This window comes from Berghia stephanieae, chromosome 1 (assembly GCF_034508935.2).
Source record: "Berghia stephanieae isolate SIO BIC M18660-M18661 chromosome 1, UCSD_Bste_1.3, whole genome shotgun sequence".
Taxonomy (NCBI): domain Eukaryota; kingdom Metazoa; phylum Mollusca; class Gastropoda; order Nudibranchia; family Aeolidiidae; genus Berghia; species Berghia stephanieae.
This window is the reverse complement of record NC_088360.1, coordinates 25,217,411-25,238,884: the sequence shown is the minus strand read 5'-3', so window position 1 is coordinate 25,238,884 and position 21,474 is coordinate 25,217,411. Positions and strand designations below refer to the sequence as shown.

Genomic DNA, 21,474 nt, shown 5'->3' with positions numbered 1-21,474 from the left:
GGCAAATGAAGAAGAGGAAGACCAAGGTCCAGTTGTATTAAAAAAAAAAATAATCCTAAAATGTACAGATATAAATGGAAGAGGAATGGGCAGACATTTGTTATCGCAGAGTGCGGGCAGCCAAAGTCAATGAGGACAATGCTGGATAGTGAGTAAGTACGTAACAAGCTCGGGTGCAAGCAACTGGACCTCAAAAAGCCTGCAAGTCTTCTTATGACCAGACATACAATCTGAAAAAGCCTGCAAGATTCACGGACTTCACCTCGTCATTTGAAGTCTGGTTCTCAGCATCTAGTCTTCATAATAGTAGTCCACAATTGTTGTATGTTTAATCCAAAGGTTGTAATGGAGTAATTTGTTAAGTTTCTTGTCACAAAAAAAAAAAAAAAAATCAATCAAATCCAAATCGCAAAAAGCCAGCGACGTTTTTTTCGGTAATCCAATCGGCCGGCACTCTTGCACCCATGAACAAGTTAAGAGTCATCTTGGTCAATTAATTATTTGAAGTAAAACTTTTCTATTCAAAATCAAAAAAATAACAAAAAATGTGTTTGGTAAGGGAGGATCAGCAGAAAACCAACTCCTTAAAACACATCTCCTACCAAAACGTAATAAAACTACCCAAAAAAAAAAAAAAAGGGAATATGACACAAAATTTACCCAAAAATTCACAAATATACCTGGCAACAAAATGGGATGAGATAAGGGTTAAAATTCCATCTCTGCCAGCACTGTAATGTATGGCCATATTATATTATATATTCCTCTAAATGACAATGCTGATACAAGAACCAAACATTTAAATTAAGCAAGGTACAAAATTGATTAAAATAGCTTTTAAAGGACAATATACCAAACATGGAACGTTTTGAACTCAAAATCCTTCTCCAGCCAATAACACAAACAGAAGAAATGTTAATACATCACTCAAAATCTGTCGACTTTTTGGATTATGAGTGGTGTATTAACAATTTTTTCTGTTTGTTATTGACTGAAGGAGGATTTTGAAACTGAAATAATCATTTTTTTGTTTTGCTTGTTTTTTTCTCCATTTAAAGCTGCAATATTCATTTTTTGTACATTTCATTTTACAGTCCTCAGCTTCTAGCAGCTTGGTATTCAATTTTGAATATTCCAATGCGATGTCGCATCTGGGTAAACCAGACTTGAAAAAAACAGAATTTAAAGTCAATCTGATCGGAATCACAGAATTAGAGAACTTAAACTCTCTCTCGAGTTCACCCTAATGGAACATCCAACAAATTGGTTCGATTTCCCATGCATATGAACTCAAGAGAGTTAAAACTTTTTTTCTTCCAGTTTATGAACTTCAAACTTCATCCATTCTTCTTATCAATCACACTCAAATAGTACGATTTTGACTTTAAAATTCAATTTTCAACATCTTAGTCACCCATGATCAAACCGGATTTGACACAAATAAAAACCACCAAGTTGTCTATGAAATTCAAAACGTAAAGGGAAGAATAAATATAACTGTCAAGTGTTATTTTTGTTATTATTGCTTTTACAGGTGATCATTACCATATCATATGAGAGAGAGAGAGAGAGAGAGAGAGAGAGAGAGAGAGAGAGAGAGAGAGAGAGAGAGAGAGAGAGAGAGAGAGAGAGAGAGAGAGAGAGAGAGAGAGTTCAGACAGACACACATACAGGTGACAGAGCATCTAAAATACGACAAGTTAACCACTGTAATGGAATGTTTTTATTATATAGTGTGTTTTTCATTCCAAGCTTATCGGACATTTGCCAATGGTCAGATATGGATCGATGTAGATGAAGAAAGTGACCAAACCACATAATATCCAACATGTTCTTCCACCCACCACTAATGGTACAATTCAATTGATGACTAGTGATGGATATCATCGCATCTCCACAGAGATAAATGGTCACATTCAAACGATTTCTAAAAAATTGCCTCTTTATATTCTTCGTCTATATATATAATACACCAACTGACTCAGTCAAGCTAGGCAGAACTTTCGATGTTCAATATCCAAGAAAAGAAAAAAATTACGAAAAATAAAATGGTAGTTTTCTACTTTTATTAAAAGAGTCCATCTGTGAGAAATTGACTCCCAACCATGACAATGTAAATCGACTAGGACAGCGCAAAATCTTTATTTTAAATTGGCAATTATTCCATCCTTTTCACTTTATAAAACTATATCCATGTATTACAAAACCATAACAAAAAAAACCCCCCAAAATAAACAAACTTTTGTATATAACCTTAACCTAAGTTTCAAATTTTTGGTAATAGATTCCCCTTTCAATATATCTAAATTACCTTGAAACAGAACCGTTTGAAAGCAGTTTGGTCATAATTCATCAATTTTTACATGCCAGCTTTTACTTACTTATTTAATTATCCGAACCAGTGCTCAGGTAAGCTCCACCGCATCTGCCTTATGCCAGCTCTTAAAGTTGGTGCTAACCATGGTTTGAATCAAAACCCTCAGACACAAATTTCAATATAAAACGTTAAACGATTTCGAAAGAAGGGGGGGGGGGGGGGGGTAGTAATAATAATAATGATATTAATAATAATAATGATATTAATAATAATAATAATAATAATAATAATAATAATAATAATAATAATAATAATAATAATAATAATAATAATAATAATATAATAATACAATACTCGCTGCAATCTAGCATGCCAAATTCCAACATGCTCTGCAATACGATTCGCTGGAGCTGGGTGACCAAATTGTATCTATATAATAAGATGTTACCTCCCTTTATCATGGTATTTCAGCACGCTCGGATTCTAGCACTCATTTCCGCTTCTCCCAAGAGTGTGCTAAAACCCAACAAGTACTCTAATAATAATATTAATTGTCACTTATATAAAATTAGGAAGGATAACAAAATAAAAACCTTTACATGATTGACACCACTACAATTTTTTTTATTTTTTTTGTCGTCATTGAAAGAAGAGAAGTAACGGCTAATGAAATGAAACTGTTTGATGACGTGCGCGCCTTTGTACAAGTATGTCATCTCACCCGTACAACAACAATAATGAATGACGACAACAACAACAGCTGATTGGTCCAAACAACCGACTACACGTCAGCATCGTCAACAGCGTCGTCAGTCGCCGTCCTTGTGATTGCTTTACATCTTTACATCTACGGGATCAGTTGGATGCCAGGTAGACGATAAGGGCAAGAATGAGAATGATGACGATGAGGATGATGATGAGAATGCAGCACTTCCTGCGTGATTTGGCCTGGTAGAATAAAGACAATAAAAACATATACATAAATAAGAGTTAGAACTATAAAAATGTCATCAATTTGATTTTACAAACATTTTCCATCACCTCTACACAGCATTGTATCGGGATGAAACAGATAATAAAAAGTAAATTTAAAGTTTTTTTAAAGTAGTCCAGCAGAGCCATTAGTCGAAGTTTATCCCTGTTTCTATAGTGAGAAACGGATAATAGCAATTGCTGCTAAGAGGGTAGATACAATACTAGTCTATCACAAAGTACTTTCTGCCAGATCTAACAGACCCAGCTACCCAATCACTGCTGGGTGGACTGGGGGGGGGGGGGGGGGCAGAAAAAATCTCGACTGCACCCGAGATCGATCTCGGTTCATTTGCGCATGAAGCGAGTGCTCTACCAACTGAGCTATCGGGAATTCCAAGACATAAATAAGAGTTAGAAATATAAAAATGTCATCAATTTGATTTTACAAATGTGATCCCTCATCTCCATACAGCATTATGACAGGATGAACCACATAACAAAAAGTGAATTTAAAATTAACATAATCACCAATACAAACCCTTTGTCTTTCCTTCTTGACAAATCGTGTTTATACTTCTATATAAATCATATCACTGTGATTGATGTATCATATCTTTTACTATGAATTCAGTGTTAACCATCTCACCCCAATATAATACCATTTGGAGACAAAAGGTCACAATTAAGGAAACAAAATCCAAATTTTTACTCATATTTATATGAATTATTACTTTTTAAATTCTTTAAGACTAGATGTGACGTGGTTCGATTTGATCAAACACCCATTTCTGAGCAAAATAATACGATATTATTTATCACCTTTTCTCCAAAATTTTGTTTTTAAAAAATCCAAATCTGGAGGACAAAATCAGACTGACTAGATTTGGTCCAAACAGATCTGTCTATTTAAAAAAAACCAAAAAACTCTCCATATCTAAGGTAGTTATATTTTCGGATTTACAAAATGGCAAATGACCAAAACACAAAGAGACCTCCATGAAAAGGTGAACAGGAACAGCCTTTTACAGTGCAACCTCTGAATAACTCTGACAACTCTGAATAATGGCAATCCCTGGATAACAACACTGACCTCTGGCCCCGATTTTTTTTGCTCATGTTATTAGTAATAAAAATACCCAAAATAGCGACATACATTTGAATAAAACCCGTGTTTAGCGACATCGTTATAACAATAATCGATAGTTGATACCGATGTTTGATCTCCAACCATCGTCATCTCTTACTCTGAACCAATACAAAGAATGTTTTTTTCCCCCTTCCAATGACATCGCTTTGTTACCAATCAGAACATGTGTTTACCACACTGCGTGGAATCAGTGATATTTATATGGGACCACAGCAAAAGAAGTTTATCAGTGGATAGAATCAGTGCTATTTGTATGGGACCACAGCAAAAGAAGTTTATCAGTGGATAGAATCAGTGCTATTTGTATGGGACCACAGCAAAAGAAGTTTATTAGTGGATAGAATCAGTGCTATGTATATGGAACCACAGCAAAAGAAGTTTATCAGTGGGTAGAATCAGTGCTATTTGTATGGGACCACAGCAAAAGAAGTTTATCAGTGGATAGAACGTTCAAGGGAACATTAACCTTCCCTGTTAGCTACCTATCAGGCAATGCCATCCATTGGGGGCAATTATGGTCTTATAATTTGTTGAAAGAGCGGATAAAACAATAACAGCCTCTTTCATTTTATTATTTTAATTTGAAAAATCTTTTTGTATATTTTTTCTTCTAACATCAGTCCAGATATGATGTTATTGTGGTTAATACCCAGCATTTTTTGTTTTATTTTGTTTTTTATATCGCTAGATGTGGTGGATCTACTAATTTTAAGTCCTTATAAAAATTTTGGTGCACTTTTAAAAAAAGCATCTGCAGTATCCCATGGATTTTAATTAAAATCAAAACTAGATGTGTGTATCTGTGCTCTTGTGCAGTATTATCATATTGGCACCTGGTTTTCTTGATTTATTCTTAGTTTTGGTAAGTGGCATTCGAGCACTGATGACAATACACATTGGAGAGTGATAGCGCAACTGGTAAACCCTTTGTGAACAGGAGTAACACACATTCTAATGTTGTTGGGAGGTGTCTTCTCCCAGGTACTGGTCCGCACATCGCAGCTATGTATTCACGGGTCTCACCATGCCTCCTTTTCCTTCCATCTCAAGAACCCTGGAATAAGGACATAATTTTCCGGTCCCGGGCGATGTCGTTATCCAGGGGTTGCACTGTAAACTGATGATAATTTCCTCCTAAATTTAAATATTCATAAACAATCCCCTTTATCTCAAAAATGATAAAAAATTGATAACGTGCAGTTCAATTCGGTCATATATTCATTTCAAAATTAACATAAACATTATTTTCGACAACCTTAAATTTAAGGTTTCATAAACGGTTGTAGGAAAATGATCAAAATAATAATCTTGATATTATTCTCCTGGCAAGAAATTCACAACTTTCTCAAATTTAACCAATTTCAAACAAAAAAAACCCCCATCAAATAGAAACAATAATCAAACCAAACTAAAACAAAATTAATAAATAAGGAAAATAAAAGTCTTACTCTAAGCGTGGACACCGTCTGTGCGTGTTTGTGATATTAGTTATTGACGGTGACGGCGATGATGACACCGATAATGATGAGAATCACCAGCAAAATTATGAGAAGACAACACTTCTTTCTCCGTGCTTTGGACTTGAAAAGGGTGAAGAGTGAAATGAAACAAAATTGACACCAAATCAAAATCAAAATCAAAATCATACAAACCATAAAAAAAGGAAAAAAATAAAAACAAAACAAAGCAAAACAAAATTAAAATAACCAAAGATTATGTGCAAATCATAACTTAAAACAGACCTGTAAGAGGCAGCTGACAAAATTGACAAAATATGTTTACATCAAGAGCAAAATTAAGATGAAAAAAATAAAAAAATAATTTAATTTGGGACCATATTGTCGGACAGTTTACAGGTCTGCTTAAAAATGAATAAAATGAAAAACTAGATTCTTGGGGAGTAAATGATGGTAAAATAAAAATACAGAAATAATATAAAGCAACTAAGCAAATAATGCAAGGCGGTGTTTTAATCTATTCCTATGTGAAAGGCCATGAGATGGTGGTGGTCATAGCACATCTTTTAGATTATATCAAAAACTGCAAGAAACACTTCTAAACTGCTCTGACAATTTCTCAGTGTCTGTAAAATAGTTGAAAGGTATTTCTCATGTTTTTTGTTTGTTTTTAAGGGTTTTACGGCGCTTGCAACACATTTAGGTTATAAAAGTAAAAAGGAAGAAAATGGGAGAGTAAAAAGTTCTAGAATTACAATTAAAGCACCCAAGAAAAAGTAAGACATAGGGGAACTGGGAACAAATAGGGATCAGATGAAGATTCCAAGAGCATACCACCAATGGACTTAGTTTGAGATCACCTATAAGTCTCAATTTAAGGTCATGTGGTGATAATTATCAATAATCATATCATTATTATTATGATGAAATCTTTTCTTTACTTTATCATTCCTATCAGCAATGTTCTGATACAATTCCATACCACGGGTTAAATCAATCGGGAAAAATTCCAAAGATAATCATTCATTTTTTAAATAAAGCAACTAGATTTGAAATACCTTTTGATTAACCTCTTTAAGAAATCAATTTAAAAACATAAATTCTTTGTCAATGGAATCTCCAATTTTCATGCACATCATATATATTCAAAGCATAAAAGACGCATTTAATTAATTTTTTTTAAACAAAAAAAAAAATAAATAAATAAACGCCAAAAAAAAAAAAAAAACAACAAACTACAAGGCCCTATTAAGAATCATCCACCACCAGCTCAATAACAAAAAAAAAAAAAAAATAAAAAAAATAAACAAAAAATGAATAAATAAATAAAAATTTAAAAAACAGTGAAAAATTGAAATTATAATAACATGGAGAAATAATAATAATTTTAAAAGAAATCAACAGCAGCAGATAAAAATAAAATGCAGTGATCCTTTCCAAGCTTTGCTCTGGAACACTGAGTCAAAATGGACAATATGTTGCTTGTAGAATTTAAACAGTGCTTGAAACATTATTAGATTTTATAAGAATTAGAGAAGAGTAGGGGGAAGGGACAGTCAGAAGATGATGGATGTATTTATCACCTCTTACAAACACGCGCCTGAGATAATGTAAGCCAAGGTGGACTAATTCACACAGATAGAAGAAAATTGGAAACCCGAGAGTAATTTAAAATAAACAAATAAATAAATAAGTATAATTCCCTTCAATCAACCTAAGGGAATTTCTCTTTCTGATCTACTTCAAGAAAACACTAGAGATAACCCAGAGTTCAACGCAGCGTAATGAGCAAAATGGGGATAATTTTCTTGCCCCCCCCCCCCCCCCCCCCCCAATATTGGTGGGTTCGGCTGGTTTGAGGAGCAAATTTATTATTCTCATACCAAAGTGAATATTGTGAGTTATTTTTGCATACATGTGTTGAGCATTATTTTCTTCAATGAAAAGTTTGGCCTACTATGTGTGCTGAGCATTACTTTCTACTACAACAAAACCGAGAGGGTAAGAATGGGTCAGTAATTCATTCACTACGGTGGAAATAAAAGAAGACCAATAGAAAGTTAACAACATTAAATCACATAATAACATAATACTAAATGCTAAATTCGACAATAATAAATTTAAAATATAACAATCTTTAAGGGACCGTGTTCAAGGATAGTTTTAGTGTGCCATTCATCCATGGTGGATACAAACCTGATATGTCCTAGCTTTGCTGAGTTGTTTGGTTCCCTCTTCCACTGACAGCTGGGTACTGTCAATGTTAGCTTCTATACTGTCTGAAAGGACCAACAACAATCAAAGGTTGGAAAGTCATTTTTTAAAAGAAAAAAAGGTTTCAAGGTTTCATTTGAAATGACTCTTAATTTTATTTTTATTCAAAGAATATTGTTATTTATATACAAAAACTTTTACTCATCTCCAGGGGAAACATTCTCTTTGACAGTGTCTTTTCGTGAAAAGTTCAGAATAACTATGGTACTACTATTTGCAGTGCAGCACCACTAAGTGAGCAATAAAATTTCTTGTTCAAGGAAAAAATGAGACACCAACAGCGGGCTATAAAGTGGGGTCTTCCCTCGGCCATCTTGTCATCTTACAGAGGACTGTAACCATTATCAAAATAAATTGAAAAATACTAATTTCTTGAAACAAGTATTTTCCTGAGCACACTAGTGACAAAACACCATTTTCTTATTTAAACCTGAAAATTCTCATTTCACATAGCTTAGTAAACTGGAGGAAGTTATGAAGGTTGGCGATCACCCCCTTCACAAATATATTGAGTTCTACACGAGGAGCCGTCGTCTTTTACCAATAACAACAAAGACAAAACGTAACCTCAGTTCATTTTTACCACATAGTGTTTGAATTTTTAATGCGCGACTGTGATTTAAAATAAACACTATTTTAAAAATATATATACATACAATTTCGGACTAGAGGCCATAAGAATAATCTCAATTTATAAATTCTTAACTTAATATTTATACGTTTTTATGCATGCCACGCCTGAAAACGATTTTTTTAAAATGAATAAAGTTTATTATTATTATTATTACTAATATTATTATTATCGTTCGATTGAGATGATCCTTTACATGTCAAAAAGTCTGATTTTGACACAATAAAGACCTTACTAAAAAGATCCCAGGTTTAGGACTTTTTGACTAGTTGGGTGCCGTCTTAAAACGAAAAGTGAACTTTATGGCTAATTTTTGGGAGGGGTTTTGTCATAATAAGTTCACACAAAGTCAGACTGCATGTTTAGGGTAAATTGAAATCCGTCTAAAAACCCTTCTTTAGATGATATAGAAGACCTAGAAGATAGCAACAAAATTGTTAAAACATGACAGATGTTTGCACCACATGGTCAAAGTTCTCTTTTCCCTTACCTAGAGTCTGGCCTTGTTCATGCACCAGCATGCCTAAATCCTTGAAGATTTGGTTCACATCCATAATGTCACTCTGGGGAAAATTACAAATAAATATTGATGCTTAAAGCTCCAAAAAGTCAAACAATAAAATAAAAAAAACAGCCCTGATGTAGATTCTTAATCTGCTTAACAAATTGATTTAAGTAAATCATCACAACATAAAAATTTGCCATTTTGATAAATAGAAAATCTTGGATGGAGGGAAAGTGGATCCACCTTACCAAAGGGACAAAGTGCCCGAGCTTTCTATATAATGCCCAGGGGCATGCCCATCTCTCCCATTAATAAAGACTGATGCTGGAAGCTCCCAAACGTGGAGAAAAAAAAACATCAGTGAAGTGAAATTTAAGATCTAATCTGCTTCGAATAGACAAATTGGTTACAGAAAATAATGACAAAATCAAAATTTGCCATTTTTCTAAGAATCATGGGAGGGAATTGAAAATCATGGTTTCAGAAGGAACAGTGGATTCACCTTACCAAGGGTGCGAAGCGCCCGAGCTTTCTAAGTGAGCCAAGGATCATGTCCCCCTTGCTTTCATCACTAAATATTATAAAAATATGATTTAAAAATGAGGCATACAAGGCCGTTGTGGTGGCTCATTAAGAGCATATAACAGTCAATATTGTAAAAATTGATATAAAAACTGAAATTATCAGGACATAGATGTAACACCACGTTGAGGTGATGGGCAACATCAATGCCATTTCAATATTTATACAGAGTAATATTGGTCTCTGCTTGGGATGAGAAAGCTCTAACAACTGAGGTATCTAAATGAGCTTTAAATGAGCTTTTATATAGCACAATATCCACTAAATGTGCTCAAAGCGCTTTATAAGGGGTCCCTGGTCAACAGCAACATTTAACATATAGGACGGGACATGACGCCTGTTAGGCGATGTTACAATATTTTTCGGACAGAGACAACGCTGTAAACAACCAGGTACTCTTTATACACCTGAGAGAATGTGAGTAAAGAGCCTTCTCCAAGGACTCAACTATGCACCGAGCGAGGCTCGAACCCAGGACTTTCCAATCCGAAAGCAAATGTCATTCCATTCCACAAGACCACATAGTCGCACATATAACCGTTATAGAGAAGTGACATATATATAAATTATTTTGTTCTGCAACCTCACCTCCAACTTTTTAATGGCATCCTCTCTCTCCCGCAGCAACTCCAGGTCCACATCTTGCTCCATCTGCAAGATCTGACGTGTCTGAGAAAACCTGTTTATCAAAAGGCATTCCAATGGTCATTTAATCATCATTGAGCATGAATCTAACATAATCATGGGTGCAAGCAACTGGACCTCAAAAAAGCCTGCAAGTCTACTTATGACTAGACATATAATCTGAAAAAGCCTGCAAGATTCACGGACTAACCTCGTCATTTGAAGTCTTGTTCTCAAGACATGTTCTCAGCATCTAGTCTTCATAATAGTAGTCCACAATTGTTGTATGTTTAATCCAAAGGTTGTAATGCAGTAATTTGTTAAGTTTCTTGTCACAAATTGCACAAAAATTTTTTTAAAAAAAATCAATCAAATCCAAATCGCAAAAAGCCGGCGACGTTTTTTTCGGTAATCCAATCGGCTGGCAGTAGCCGGCACTCTTGCACCCATGAACATAATCCACATAAACCAATCTGTGCTTAAACAAAAGCAACCAAACAGTTAATGAATTATATCAAGTGCTAAAAACAAAATAAAATGAAATAAATAAAAAGAAGTTTTTATTTTAGTTATCTTGAGAAATGAGTGAGATCAGCCAAGCATATCATAGTCCCAGTGTAGCACCTTAACTCACTCAATCCTAGAGATTTTTGCTTCTTTTCAAAATTGGAAAAAATATGTATTAAAAATGAGCATGTACATAGATAATTTTATTCAACAACCATTAACATATGAAAACTAAAAACATTAGCTTTGATATAATTATGTCTCCTCCTCTATAATTTGTCTCAGAAAAATGTAATAAATAGGCATGGGGTAAAAGAAACCCGGGTAAACTACGGATATAGTCGGTGTTAGAGTTGAGTGGGTTAAAATGAGCAATAGGGACTTGCTTACTTCTTCTTACCAGCAACCAGCTGAGCTCTAGCCCTTCAATCTCGTGCCATGACATTAAACATGAATGTCTTTGGTAGTGGGTGACGACTGTAAAGTGTGTTATTGATACTTGGGATTTAGTAGAAGACTGTGCATCTGAGATCTTCAAGAAATTTAGCAATACTTTTAGCAATATTGGCTAATTTTTTTTTGCTTTAACAAAAAATGAGATGCCAATAGTGAGGTTGATCCACTGTCATCTTGCACCAATCTCCCCTCCCCCTCTCCTTAAAAAATTGGTTGTCCGGCTAACTATTACACAATACACTGCCCATTCTTAACCAGTGTCATAATTGCTAACACAAATTCCCTACAAAACTAATGTCCTTGTGATGATCAGGGTTGAGTGTTTTCATTATAACTGCTTTACAAAACATGTCAATTTAACCTTAATACTCTTCATTTATTTTGACTAGTACCAAGATCAAATGTGCACAAATTGCAAGGGTTGCTGCTGTACATAAAATCAATGCATTCAATAACTGTGGTACAGTACTTTTGTACCTCAATGTTTTACTCGTGCTAATTTTAGCCCTTTAACTCTCTCTTTACCGACCATTTGCAGAATTGTTTCCGAAGTGAAAAGAAATAAGAACACATTATAAATAATTTGGGGCAGCAAAACCAGTTATACAAAACAGCGTTATGTTTTTATAGCTGTATCAAACATTTTTCTTCAAATTTTGGGAATGTACATAACAAATACATAACAAATTTGAACAAGAATATTGTTTATTGTATCGTAACGAATGTGACAATTTTCCTGTAATTGGTAAGGAGAGGGTTAATGAAAAAAAAAGAAGTCTAATTTCCCCTCTAATCTAACATTTATTTCTATACTATCAGAAAAAAAATTCTCTAAACAGCTTTAGCCTCTTTTTGAGGCCCAATTGTCTGCATATAGGCAACTCCATAATACAGAGACTGAATTAATAAACATTCAAAACGACCATTTTTCTGCTGTTGATGAAGGCGAAGTTTCTATTCTTGCTCTTCTGGACTGGATTGCAGCAATCACTTATCTTTGTCAAATGCCCTTCAGAATTTTTTTGGACTGTCTGGAAATGTTCTTGGGTAGCTTAAGCCATGTTGGAGTGACCATTCGTCACAGTCAATAATTGTAAAGTGGGCTCTCTCCTCCCCTTTTAAATTACTTGGTTATAAATAGATATTGCGTTTTGCCATAAAGATATTAACTCACCCAGACGTTGGGTACATGTCTTGATCTTGTTCATATCCAAATGGAGACTGTAACGAGAAAAGAGATCTGATTAATCAGATAATTCTATTTATTTTCACCATTTCACAGTTAAAACAAACTTCAATTTTGAAAGAGAAGAGAGGAATTTTGTAAAACATCCGTGATTGTGCTTATCTTTATTAGAGTGATAAAATAATAATAATAATAATAATAATAATAATAATAATAATAATAATAATAATAATCTATAATCATATCATCATCATCATACATCAATCATCATCATCATCATCATCATCATCATCATATATAATATATAATAATAATAATAATAATAATATAATTATAATAAAATAATAATAATAATATATTATTATAATAATAGATAAATAATAATAATAATAATAATAATAATAATAATATATAATATAATAATAAAATAATAATAATAATAATAAGAAGAAGAAGAAGAAGAAGAAGAAGAAGAAGAAGAAGAAAATAATAATAATCCTTAAAAAAAAGCTGGCCGTCAAGAGAGATGATTTCCCAAAGCATGTATGTTACCGCCAGTATGAAAGTATCTGTAAAAAACATGCACCGAACCTATATTATTATTATTTCTCATCAAAACGATTTCTATTTTATGATTGGTTCTCCAATGAAATAATCTGACATTAAGAATATCTCTTTAAATATCTGTGCCCATCAAAATATATTTTTTAGTAAAATCAGATGCGTGATGAAGAAAAATAAAATCCTGGACTTCTTCATTTTTTTCACAAAGGATAACAAGGATGTCACATAAATATTTTTGCTATTACACTAAAGTGAAATCACTGGCGAGTTTTCCCCAAAATGAAAGAGGTATAATAATATAATATGTCTTGTTAAACAAACACCCCTTTGAAGTTGTTCTCTAGTGTTAAATTCTAAACCCTAATCATTAATGGTGTTTACGGTTTCTGGACATGTGTGGAGAAGAGACGGAATAGAAAAGTTGGTAGCTTCTGGGATGATCGAAGGAAAGAGAGCTAGAGGAAGACAAAGAATGACTTATTTAAATAACCTAAGAATGGCCAAATGTGATTCTAAAAGCAGCACAGATTTCATGCGTACCGCAGAGAATCGTGATTCATGGAGACAGTTGACCGGCAACGTACTCAAGAGCACAAGCCACGATGGATGATGATGATGAATCATTAATGGTACTAACCTTCTCTGTGTGAGAATGAGCTCTGGCACGCTGGACACTGGCTTTCTCTTTCTCAGCTGTTGTCCTCTGAATGGTCTGAAAGTTCTTGAGGGCATTGCTGAACTCTTCTGTCAGACGCTCCTTCTGCATTTTCCATTGTCGCTAAATAAGAATTTGAGTAAATTGGTTTATGACATTTTTTTAAAAAGTGATTAGTAAAGCAAAGATACAGAATTACCACAACAAGCAACAAAAAAAAAAAAATTAATTTCATCTGATTTTCAAGAAAAAAAAATCTCTATGGACAACCCAAAATATTTTTTAATCTAACTTTATTGTAAGGGCTAAAATTCTTTATATTTGTGTGGTGTAATCCAATATCCATTCCTATACAAAGAATGTTATTCTTTTTTTTCCTCGAAAACTTTGGATGTAAAATCAGAATCTAAATAGAGGAAATGTGAATTAGGTTAAAGGAGAACCTCTCATCCCCACCTCCATATAGATTTTCTGGGTTTTTTTTTCATTAAATCTTTATATAGGTGACAGGCATGATAAGCCAGGACGTCAGTATACACACTTTTGTAAGGGTCAGCATATCGTGGAATATAATAGAATGGACATTTAGCCCAATATTCACTACATGTGTTCAAAGTGCTTTAATAACCCAAGACAACAGCAAGACTTATAAAGTAGGACAAGACATGATGCCTGTTACTGCAAGATATTTATACTTTTTAATGATGGTAAGTAACAACACTGTTACTGACCAGGTACTCATTTTACACCTCAGTCCTGTAAGTTTAACATGTGGATAAGATATTGTATTTCCACATATACACCCAGGTTTGAACTCTGTTGTCGACATCTTGCTCTTTTTCCTTCAGATAAGAAATTTAGCCATTGTTCCTCACTTTGAAGTGCTGCTCGGTTAATGACGCTTGATTATCTTAGTCTTTTCTTGAGATAGACCCTTAAAATAGTTTTTTTTTAAAGAGGCCTAAAAGGAATTTTTTATATTTACAGTGTAATTTTTATAAAGCCAACATCACCATTTTTTAATTTACAATGTAATTTTGATAAAGCCAACATCACAATTTTTTAATTTACAGTGGAATTTTGATAAAGCCAACACCACCATCTTTTAATTTACAGTGGAATTTTGATAAAGCCAACACCACCATCTTTTAATTTACAGTGGAATTTTGATAAAGCCAACACCACCATCTTTTAATTTACAGTGGAATTTTGATAAAGCCAACACCACCATCTTTTAATTTACAGTGGAATTTTGATAAAGCCAACACCACCATCTCTTAATTTACAGTGGAATTTTGATAAAGCCAACACCGCCAGATCAGGGAGATGGTTAAATGTAAGCACGGTTGATTTTATCCATTATAAATGGAACACACTGTCATAAAGAACAGGAAATTTGGGACCAACAAAAGGTGTTGTTGACTTTAAGCTGAAGTTGTCTTTAAGAGTGTTGACTTTATGCGGATGCCACTGTATTTATAGGGAATGAGATTAGTGGAAGAGTAGCGTCCATTGACTGAACATCACCTTACAGAGAAAACGTCAACATGGTTTTGCGCATGCGTCTCTCTCGTCCTCGTTTTCGGTGAAGTGTCTCCGGAAGCAAGGACAAGAGACGCATGCGCACAACCAACATGACGTTCTCTCTCTAATAACTTTTCTGCCGGTGACGTCCAATCAAGGGACGCTACTCTTATTCCCTATTGAATGGATAATGCTACCTGTTCAGATCCAGAAGCAGGCGGTGGGAGGTGGGCCAAGCTCTTGAGATAGTTTCCTGTTTCCTTGGCCAGCTGGTTGGTGTAGTGAATTGTCTCATGTCTGACAATGACAAATGACAACATCAAAGCATGTATGAGGTGAAGAAAAAGTATTGAAACCTATCATATGTTATCATATTGGAGTAAACTCAATACCTAAAACGAAATTTAAGACTAAACTTATGAGTTTTCAGTAAATAATAAAAGCCTTCGCTGAGGAGAGTGGGAATTGATTCTAAATTTCAAAACTTGCCAAAAAAAACCCCAAGAAATCTAGCTCTGTATATTTCTATTTGAAACTCAAATGGCTTCATCAAATTTATTCCGGCATAAAACCTTCCAGATTGCTGCGTAGATCACAAACTAGAGCCAAAATCAATATCCATTGTGATTCATTTTCCAAATATGATAAAATTCTTGTAACTTAACATACCATTAAGCATGAAAGATCATTGTGTTTTTGTTATTTTTGTTTGTTTGTTTGTCGGTTTTTTTTTGTTTAAGCCATGACTACTACAATTTACACAATAAACGGGTGTTTTCAGACATGAAGAAAGAAAGAAAAATGGTAGACCTTGAGCCATGCTATTTAGGTGTCAGATTTCCAACTCAAACCCTTTCACCTAATTTATGTTGTGTTATGAGTCCAACTATGTATTGTATACAGTGACCAGTTGCGGGTTCAACTTTAAGTCTAAAGTAGTCCTTCAGAGCCATTCGGCCCAGGGAGCCGTAGTTTATCCCCGTTTCTTTATCATTAAACAGACAATAGCTATTGTTTGTTATCCTTTGGATAGGACGTTAGTCAACTGCAAAGTACTTTCCACCAAATCTAAGACTTAGCTACCCATTCACTGATGGGTGACAGTGACAGGGGGAGGAGAGGGGGGTGTCAGAAAAAAATCTTTTGACTGCCCCCAGGATCAATCTCAGTCCTTATGCATGTGAAGCAAGTACTCTACCAACTGGGTTATCGGGAACCCCAAGTTCAACTTAATTCCTTGACATATGAAGTAAAATAATTCTGGCATAAAGAAAGTGTTTAGTCCATGTAGAGCAGTGTGGTGAATATGGAACAATGGTTGGTATGCCAAGATAGTTTTAAACTTACAGGCGCTGTCTCAACTCATTAGCATCTTGAGGGGTGCCGATCTGATTGGTCAATCTTTGGATCTGAGAAACTGGTGAAGAAATAAAGATGGAAAATCAGGGAGGCCTTATACATAAATAACAACACAGTTAACAAACGAAAAAAAAAGGATATATTATGTCCTTGTGAAAGGCACTTTACACACAATACCCCACTCGACTCAATGTGAATGAGTATTTGGTTATAGTGACAGTTATTGTGAGAGTGTTTGTACAAAAAAAGATGAGTAACAGGTGACTTGTACTTGTACTATGAAATGGAAATCAAATATAGTTGCATAGGGCCTGCTGGGGAAATAAATGAAACATTGTGAAGCGCATTGAGCATAGCAAATCCGTGGAAATGCAATAAAATGTTCACATTTAATTATTTAATCATTTTATACTTTTTATGAAAAATAATAAATCTGAATCTATTTTTTTTTAAATGTGTATAAATCAATCCAATATGCAGGATTTCCACCCTTACTTACATGAATTGCTGCTATAAAATGGTTTAAAATTATTGAAGTTATGTGGCTCATGATAGACAACTATCTAATAATCAATCTATACAATCCCTTTAAGTCTCTCAAATTTCCTAGGCCAGTAGCTACTTACCATTTTGAGTGATTTTCTGAATGTTGTCACCGACATCTTTGGAGAGTTTTCCAAAGTCTGATCCTCTGTCCCCTTGATGAAAAAAAAAGACGAAATACAAAATTAATTGGTGGAATAATAATTTTTTTAAAGAGCAAAATAACACAACAAAAAGCACATTAAAATATTTTAAAATACACACACACAAAAAAAAAATACCCACAAATAAAAAATTAAAAATAAATGAAAGAAACAACAACAAAATATAAATAAACAAAACAAAATATCAAAATTCAAAATATGGATGGAAAATTAAACTTTTGGTTAAGACTCTGACATAGTGGTTTTTATCAGATCTATCTCAGACCCAGCTATCAGATCTCTTAACCCTAACAGAAGGCTTGAAACTTGAAAAAAAAAAGGAAAGAACCTGATGGTTGCGCTATTTTATTCAAGTTTAAGCACTGTGGAGACATTTACAAAAAGGAATATATAAAAAAACTTCAAAAAAAGGCCAAAATACCAAACACTTTGATTCTGTAGAAAACCCTTCTACAGACAATCAAAACATTCCATGTTTATTTATTTATTTTTTTTTTGAAGCAGCTATATTCATTCTTATACATTGATTTTAAAGTCCACGCCTCATACAAGCTAAGTATTCACTCAGACTAGTAAATAAAAAATAAGATAAAATTCCCTTTATTCATCCCATAGGGGAAATTTATCTCTAGGGAAGACTGAAATAACCCAGGCATCAGCCACAGTGCAGTGCCACAAACTGAGCTAGGATGAGGTGACTTACTCACGGCCACACAATGTTGGTAACCCTTTGTCATGAAGATTATCACCATCATTATCAATTTCATCATTTCATGCCTAGAGCTGATTATTTTTTTTAGAATTGGGCGTTTTAGAGAGGATTTATATCATTATCTCCATCATCATCATTGTCATTGCCATAATCGTTATTAGAGAGACCTTTACACCAAGCCATCGCAAAGAGGAATAAAAAACCTAAAAAATAAATTTTAAAAGAGGAATTTTAGACAGAAGAAAAAAACAAACCCGGATTCATACAGAAGGTTAGTAAGCTTTAAATAATGACTAATGTGAAGCTGAAGTCGATAGTCAAATCAATATGAGTATGAGGATGATTGATAGTGCCTATCAATAATGCGCGACCATCATGTGTTTAATGCAAATAGTGGGTTAAATTGAAATGATAATAGTCTGAACCATATGACTGGTCATGTTTCTGGTGACAATATGGCTTTCGTGAATGCTTTCATTTGCAGACCGTACAAGCAATGGACATTAGTTTTATTTTGTTTTGTTTTTTTACTCTCAATAATTGAATTTTCCTATCTGAAGATTTCTGTCAAAACATGTAATTTCAGCCCAGAGCATATGATTGTGGAATGTAAAACAGTTCTGCTGAATGATTCCATGAAACCCGGAATTGTAGGGGCCCATTTTTATCCTTTTTTTTATCTTTATCACCACTGCCTTTCTTAATATATGGATAAGGATACAGGCAGCTAACAGTTACCTTCTTTGTGCTAGAATCTATTCTTAGATCAATTCTCAATGCTCGTCCATTGCATCTTATACAAAACGAGCTTTTTTAAAGCTCTTATATAGCCACCAAATATATCCACCAAACGTACTCAAAGCAGTTTTAAAAAGTCTCAAGCCAACTGCAACACTTAATATGTAGGCTGAGACATCATGCCCACAAGGTCCCATTATAATTTTTTCAACAAAGACAACGCTGTTAACTGCCAGGTGCAGTCAGAAAATGTGAGATAAGGGCCTTTTCCAAGGAATCAACTTTCCAATGCCAGAGCTGTACTCCAACAAAGGACCTTTTTTTTTGTTTTTTGTTTTTTTACCTCAGTCATGGGAGACACCCTATGTTTGTCGTTGCTTTGCCAATTTAGATTTATCTCCATCTTTTAAATACGACAATAAACAGGTATAGGTATATTGACCTTAAAAAAAACCCCAAAAAAAACACCATTAATTACCATAAATTTAACCAAAAAAAAAAAGGAAAGAATTATATAAATAAATCAGTAAATAAATAGATAAATAAATAAATAAACATATGTTTGAAAATGAAACAGAAAAAGACTTGATTCTATATGACATAATAACCCTGTACAGTCTAAGATATGGGGCTATAGATAGTAATCATTGCTATCTACATATTCACTGCCTCTGATTACGGGTCATCGCAAGGGTCATAAAACTCCTCATTGATAATAATCTCATTGGCATTATATAACAAATGACTTAAAACAGTCGGAATCCAACCTACCTCTGGATGAATCTCCTTGGTAAGGGGTGAATCCATCAAAGGATCCTTTCCCATAGGAAGCCATTTTTAATTTGTGTCAGGACAAAAATATGCTTCAACTCTTAACAAAAGGCTCGGATATTTTAGCCAGTGGAGGAGATGTGTCTTAAATGTGGGTTGCTAAAAATGAAAAGAAAAACAAAATTTAATTATATTAATATTAGCCAGTATAACAAACCAAAAAAAAACAAAACAAAAAAAAAAACAGCAACAAAACATGCGAGAGCTCATCAAAATGCATTGTCTATGAATATAATAATTATATTTTTTTTTAAACAGAAATTTAGACAGAAAAACAAGCATATAAAGTAAAGCTTGCTGAAAAGGTAGAGAAGGAGATAACAGAAGTGACATTCAATAAATGTTGTTGACTGTCATCCATTTCTAACATCAAATGTTTCGAGTAAGCTAAATAGAGACAAACTATGCATATGAATATGAACCATGTGTGCATTCTGGAAATATTCAAACCAATTATAGTGATAATGTGTCAATTACAATTATGCCACCACTGGAACTTGACTTGCATGCCCGATTAAAGATTTACTCTTTAAAAATTGGAAGACAGACAGAGCATTGAAGGCCAACTTCTATCAAAAGACATAAATTGAAGGTGTTAAGATAAAAATAAAACATCTCTATATCCACTGAACAAAGGAGTTACAAAAAAACAAAAACAAACGAGCGCTGGATATAGCAGTAGTCCTAAATCAGACAGTATCATTTATTAGTATCATCATTTTTTACTGAAACTAAAAGACTTAAACTTAAAATGGTGCAATAATACTGTTATCATTTGAATTAATTGTAACATGTGTATTTAAAAAAAAAAATGTAATGTAGTATTATTTCAAATTGAAAATTACAGTTTTAAAGGGCTCAACTACTAAGAGTATCAGTACAGCAGCAGACCTCGTCCTAATACAAGTCCAACAAGAATATATGCCGGTTTGGATTGAAGAAATAGTATGTGATGCCGGATTATTATGGCACAAATTGAGATGTTTTATAGACGATAATAATAATAGCTTATTCATTTTATATAATGAGTAATAATAATAATATAATAAGTATGAGTAATAATAATGTTTTCTGAAAAGCGCCAGATTATTTTTCCCATAAATATTTAATGTATCAAACCAAAGCCACTAATTTGGAGTGAAGTGAGTAAAGTGCAGTTAGCTAATCAAACGTTATCACCTATTCAACTGAACTGACAATTATTTTGACATACACAGTCACAGCCTCTTGACTGACTCGAAATTAACAGACAGGTTAGGGAAATGAAATGAGATTTTCAACCACCCCTGTCTAAAGAATCGATCGATCCGGTAAGAGTAAATTCTATTGAAAATAGACAATTGGGAAGGATTTTCTAAAGAAGCAAAACAAACTCTGAAAAGTGGTCGTTCCAGGAAGTCAATCAACACTAAAAACGAGTGGTGAGAACAATCAACAACTGTTTTTGAGTTGAACTTGACAGCAGTCAGTCAGTTTTACAATTCATTTTCACATAATAAACAAGGAAGGGGCAACAGTCTGGCAAAATTATTGATCTAATTAAACTCAGATTTAGAATATTTAAAAAAATATATTGTAAATATGTCACTTTAAAGTTAACATACTATTACCTGTTTGTGTTACTAAAGAAACAAAATTAGAATCATCACATCAAAATAGTCATCGTCCCCACCTACTTTTAGGAATAATAGTCAGCCATTAATGAAATGACGTCAGTAAAGAT

The 21,474-nt window shown here is 33.7% G+C and overlaps 1 protein-coding gene across 2 annotated transcripts; it reads right to left on the bottom strand.

Moving 5' to 3' along the window:
* Positions 1-2,728: 2,728 nt before the first annotated feature.
* On the bottom strand, positions 2,729-21,474 carry LOC144970913 (syntaxin-12-like). Of its 2 annotated transcripts, XM_078911091.1 has the most exons (12): positions 21,362-21,474; positions 19,692-19,850; positions 17,390-17,461; positions 16,752-16,821; positions 15,602-15,701; positions 13,863-14,003; positions 12,650-12,696; positions 10,477-10,567; positions 9,292-9,364; positions 8,093-8,175; positions 5,888-6,019; positions 2,729-3,265 (listed from the first exon to the last, which is right to left on the bottom strand). In XM_078911091.1, exons 2-11 carry the CDS (start codon positions 19,753-19,755, stop codon positions 5,924-5,926), a joined length of 837 nt encoding a protein of 278 aa, XP_078767217.1. In that variant the 5' UTR covers positions 19,756-19,850; positions 21,362-21,474; the 3' UTR covers positions 2,729-3,265; positions 5,888-5,923. The 2 variants fall into 2 exon arrangements, with proteins under 2 accessions (XP_078767217.1, XP_078767226.1); XM_078911100.1 differs by lacking the exon at positions 5,888-6,019 and having other exon boundaries at positions 2,936-3,265; positions 21,362-21,468.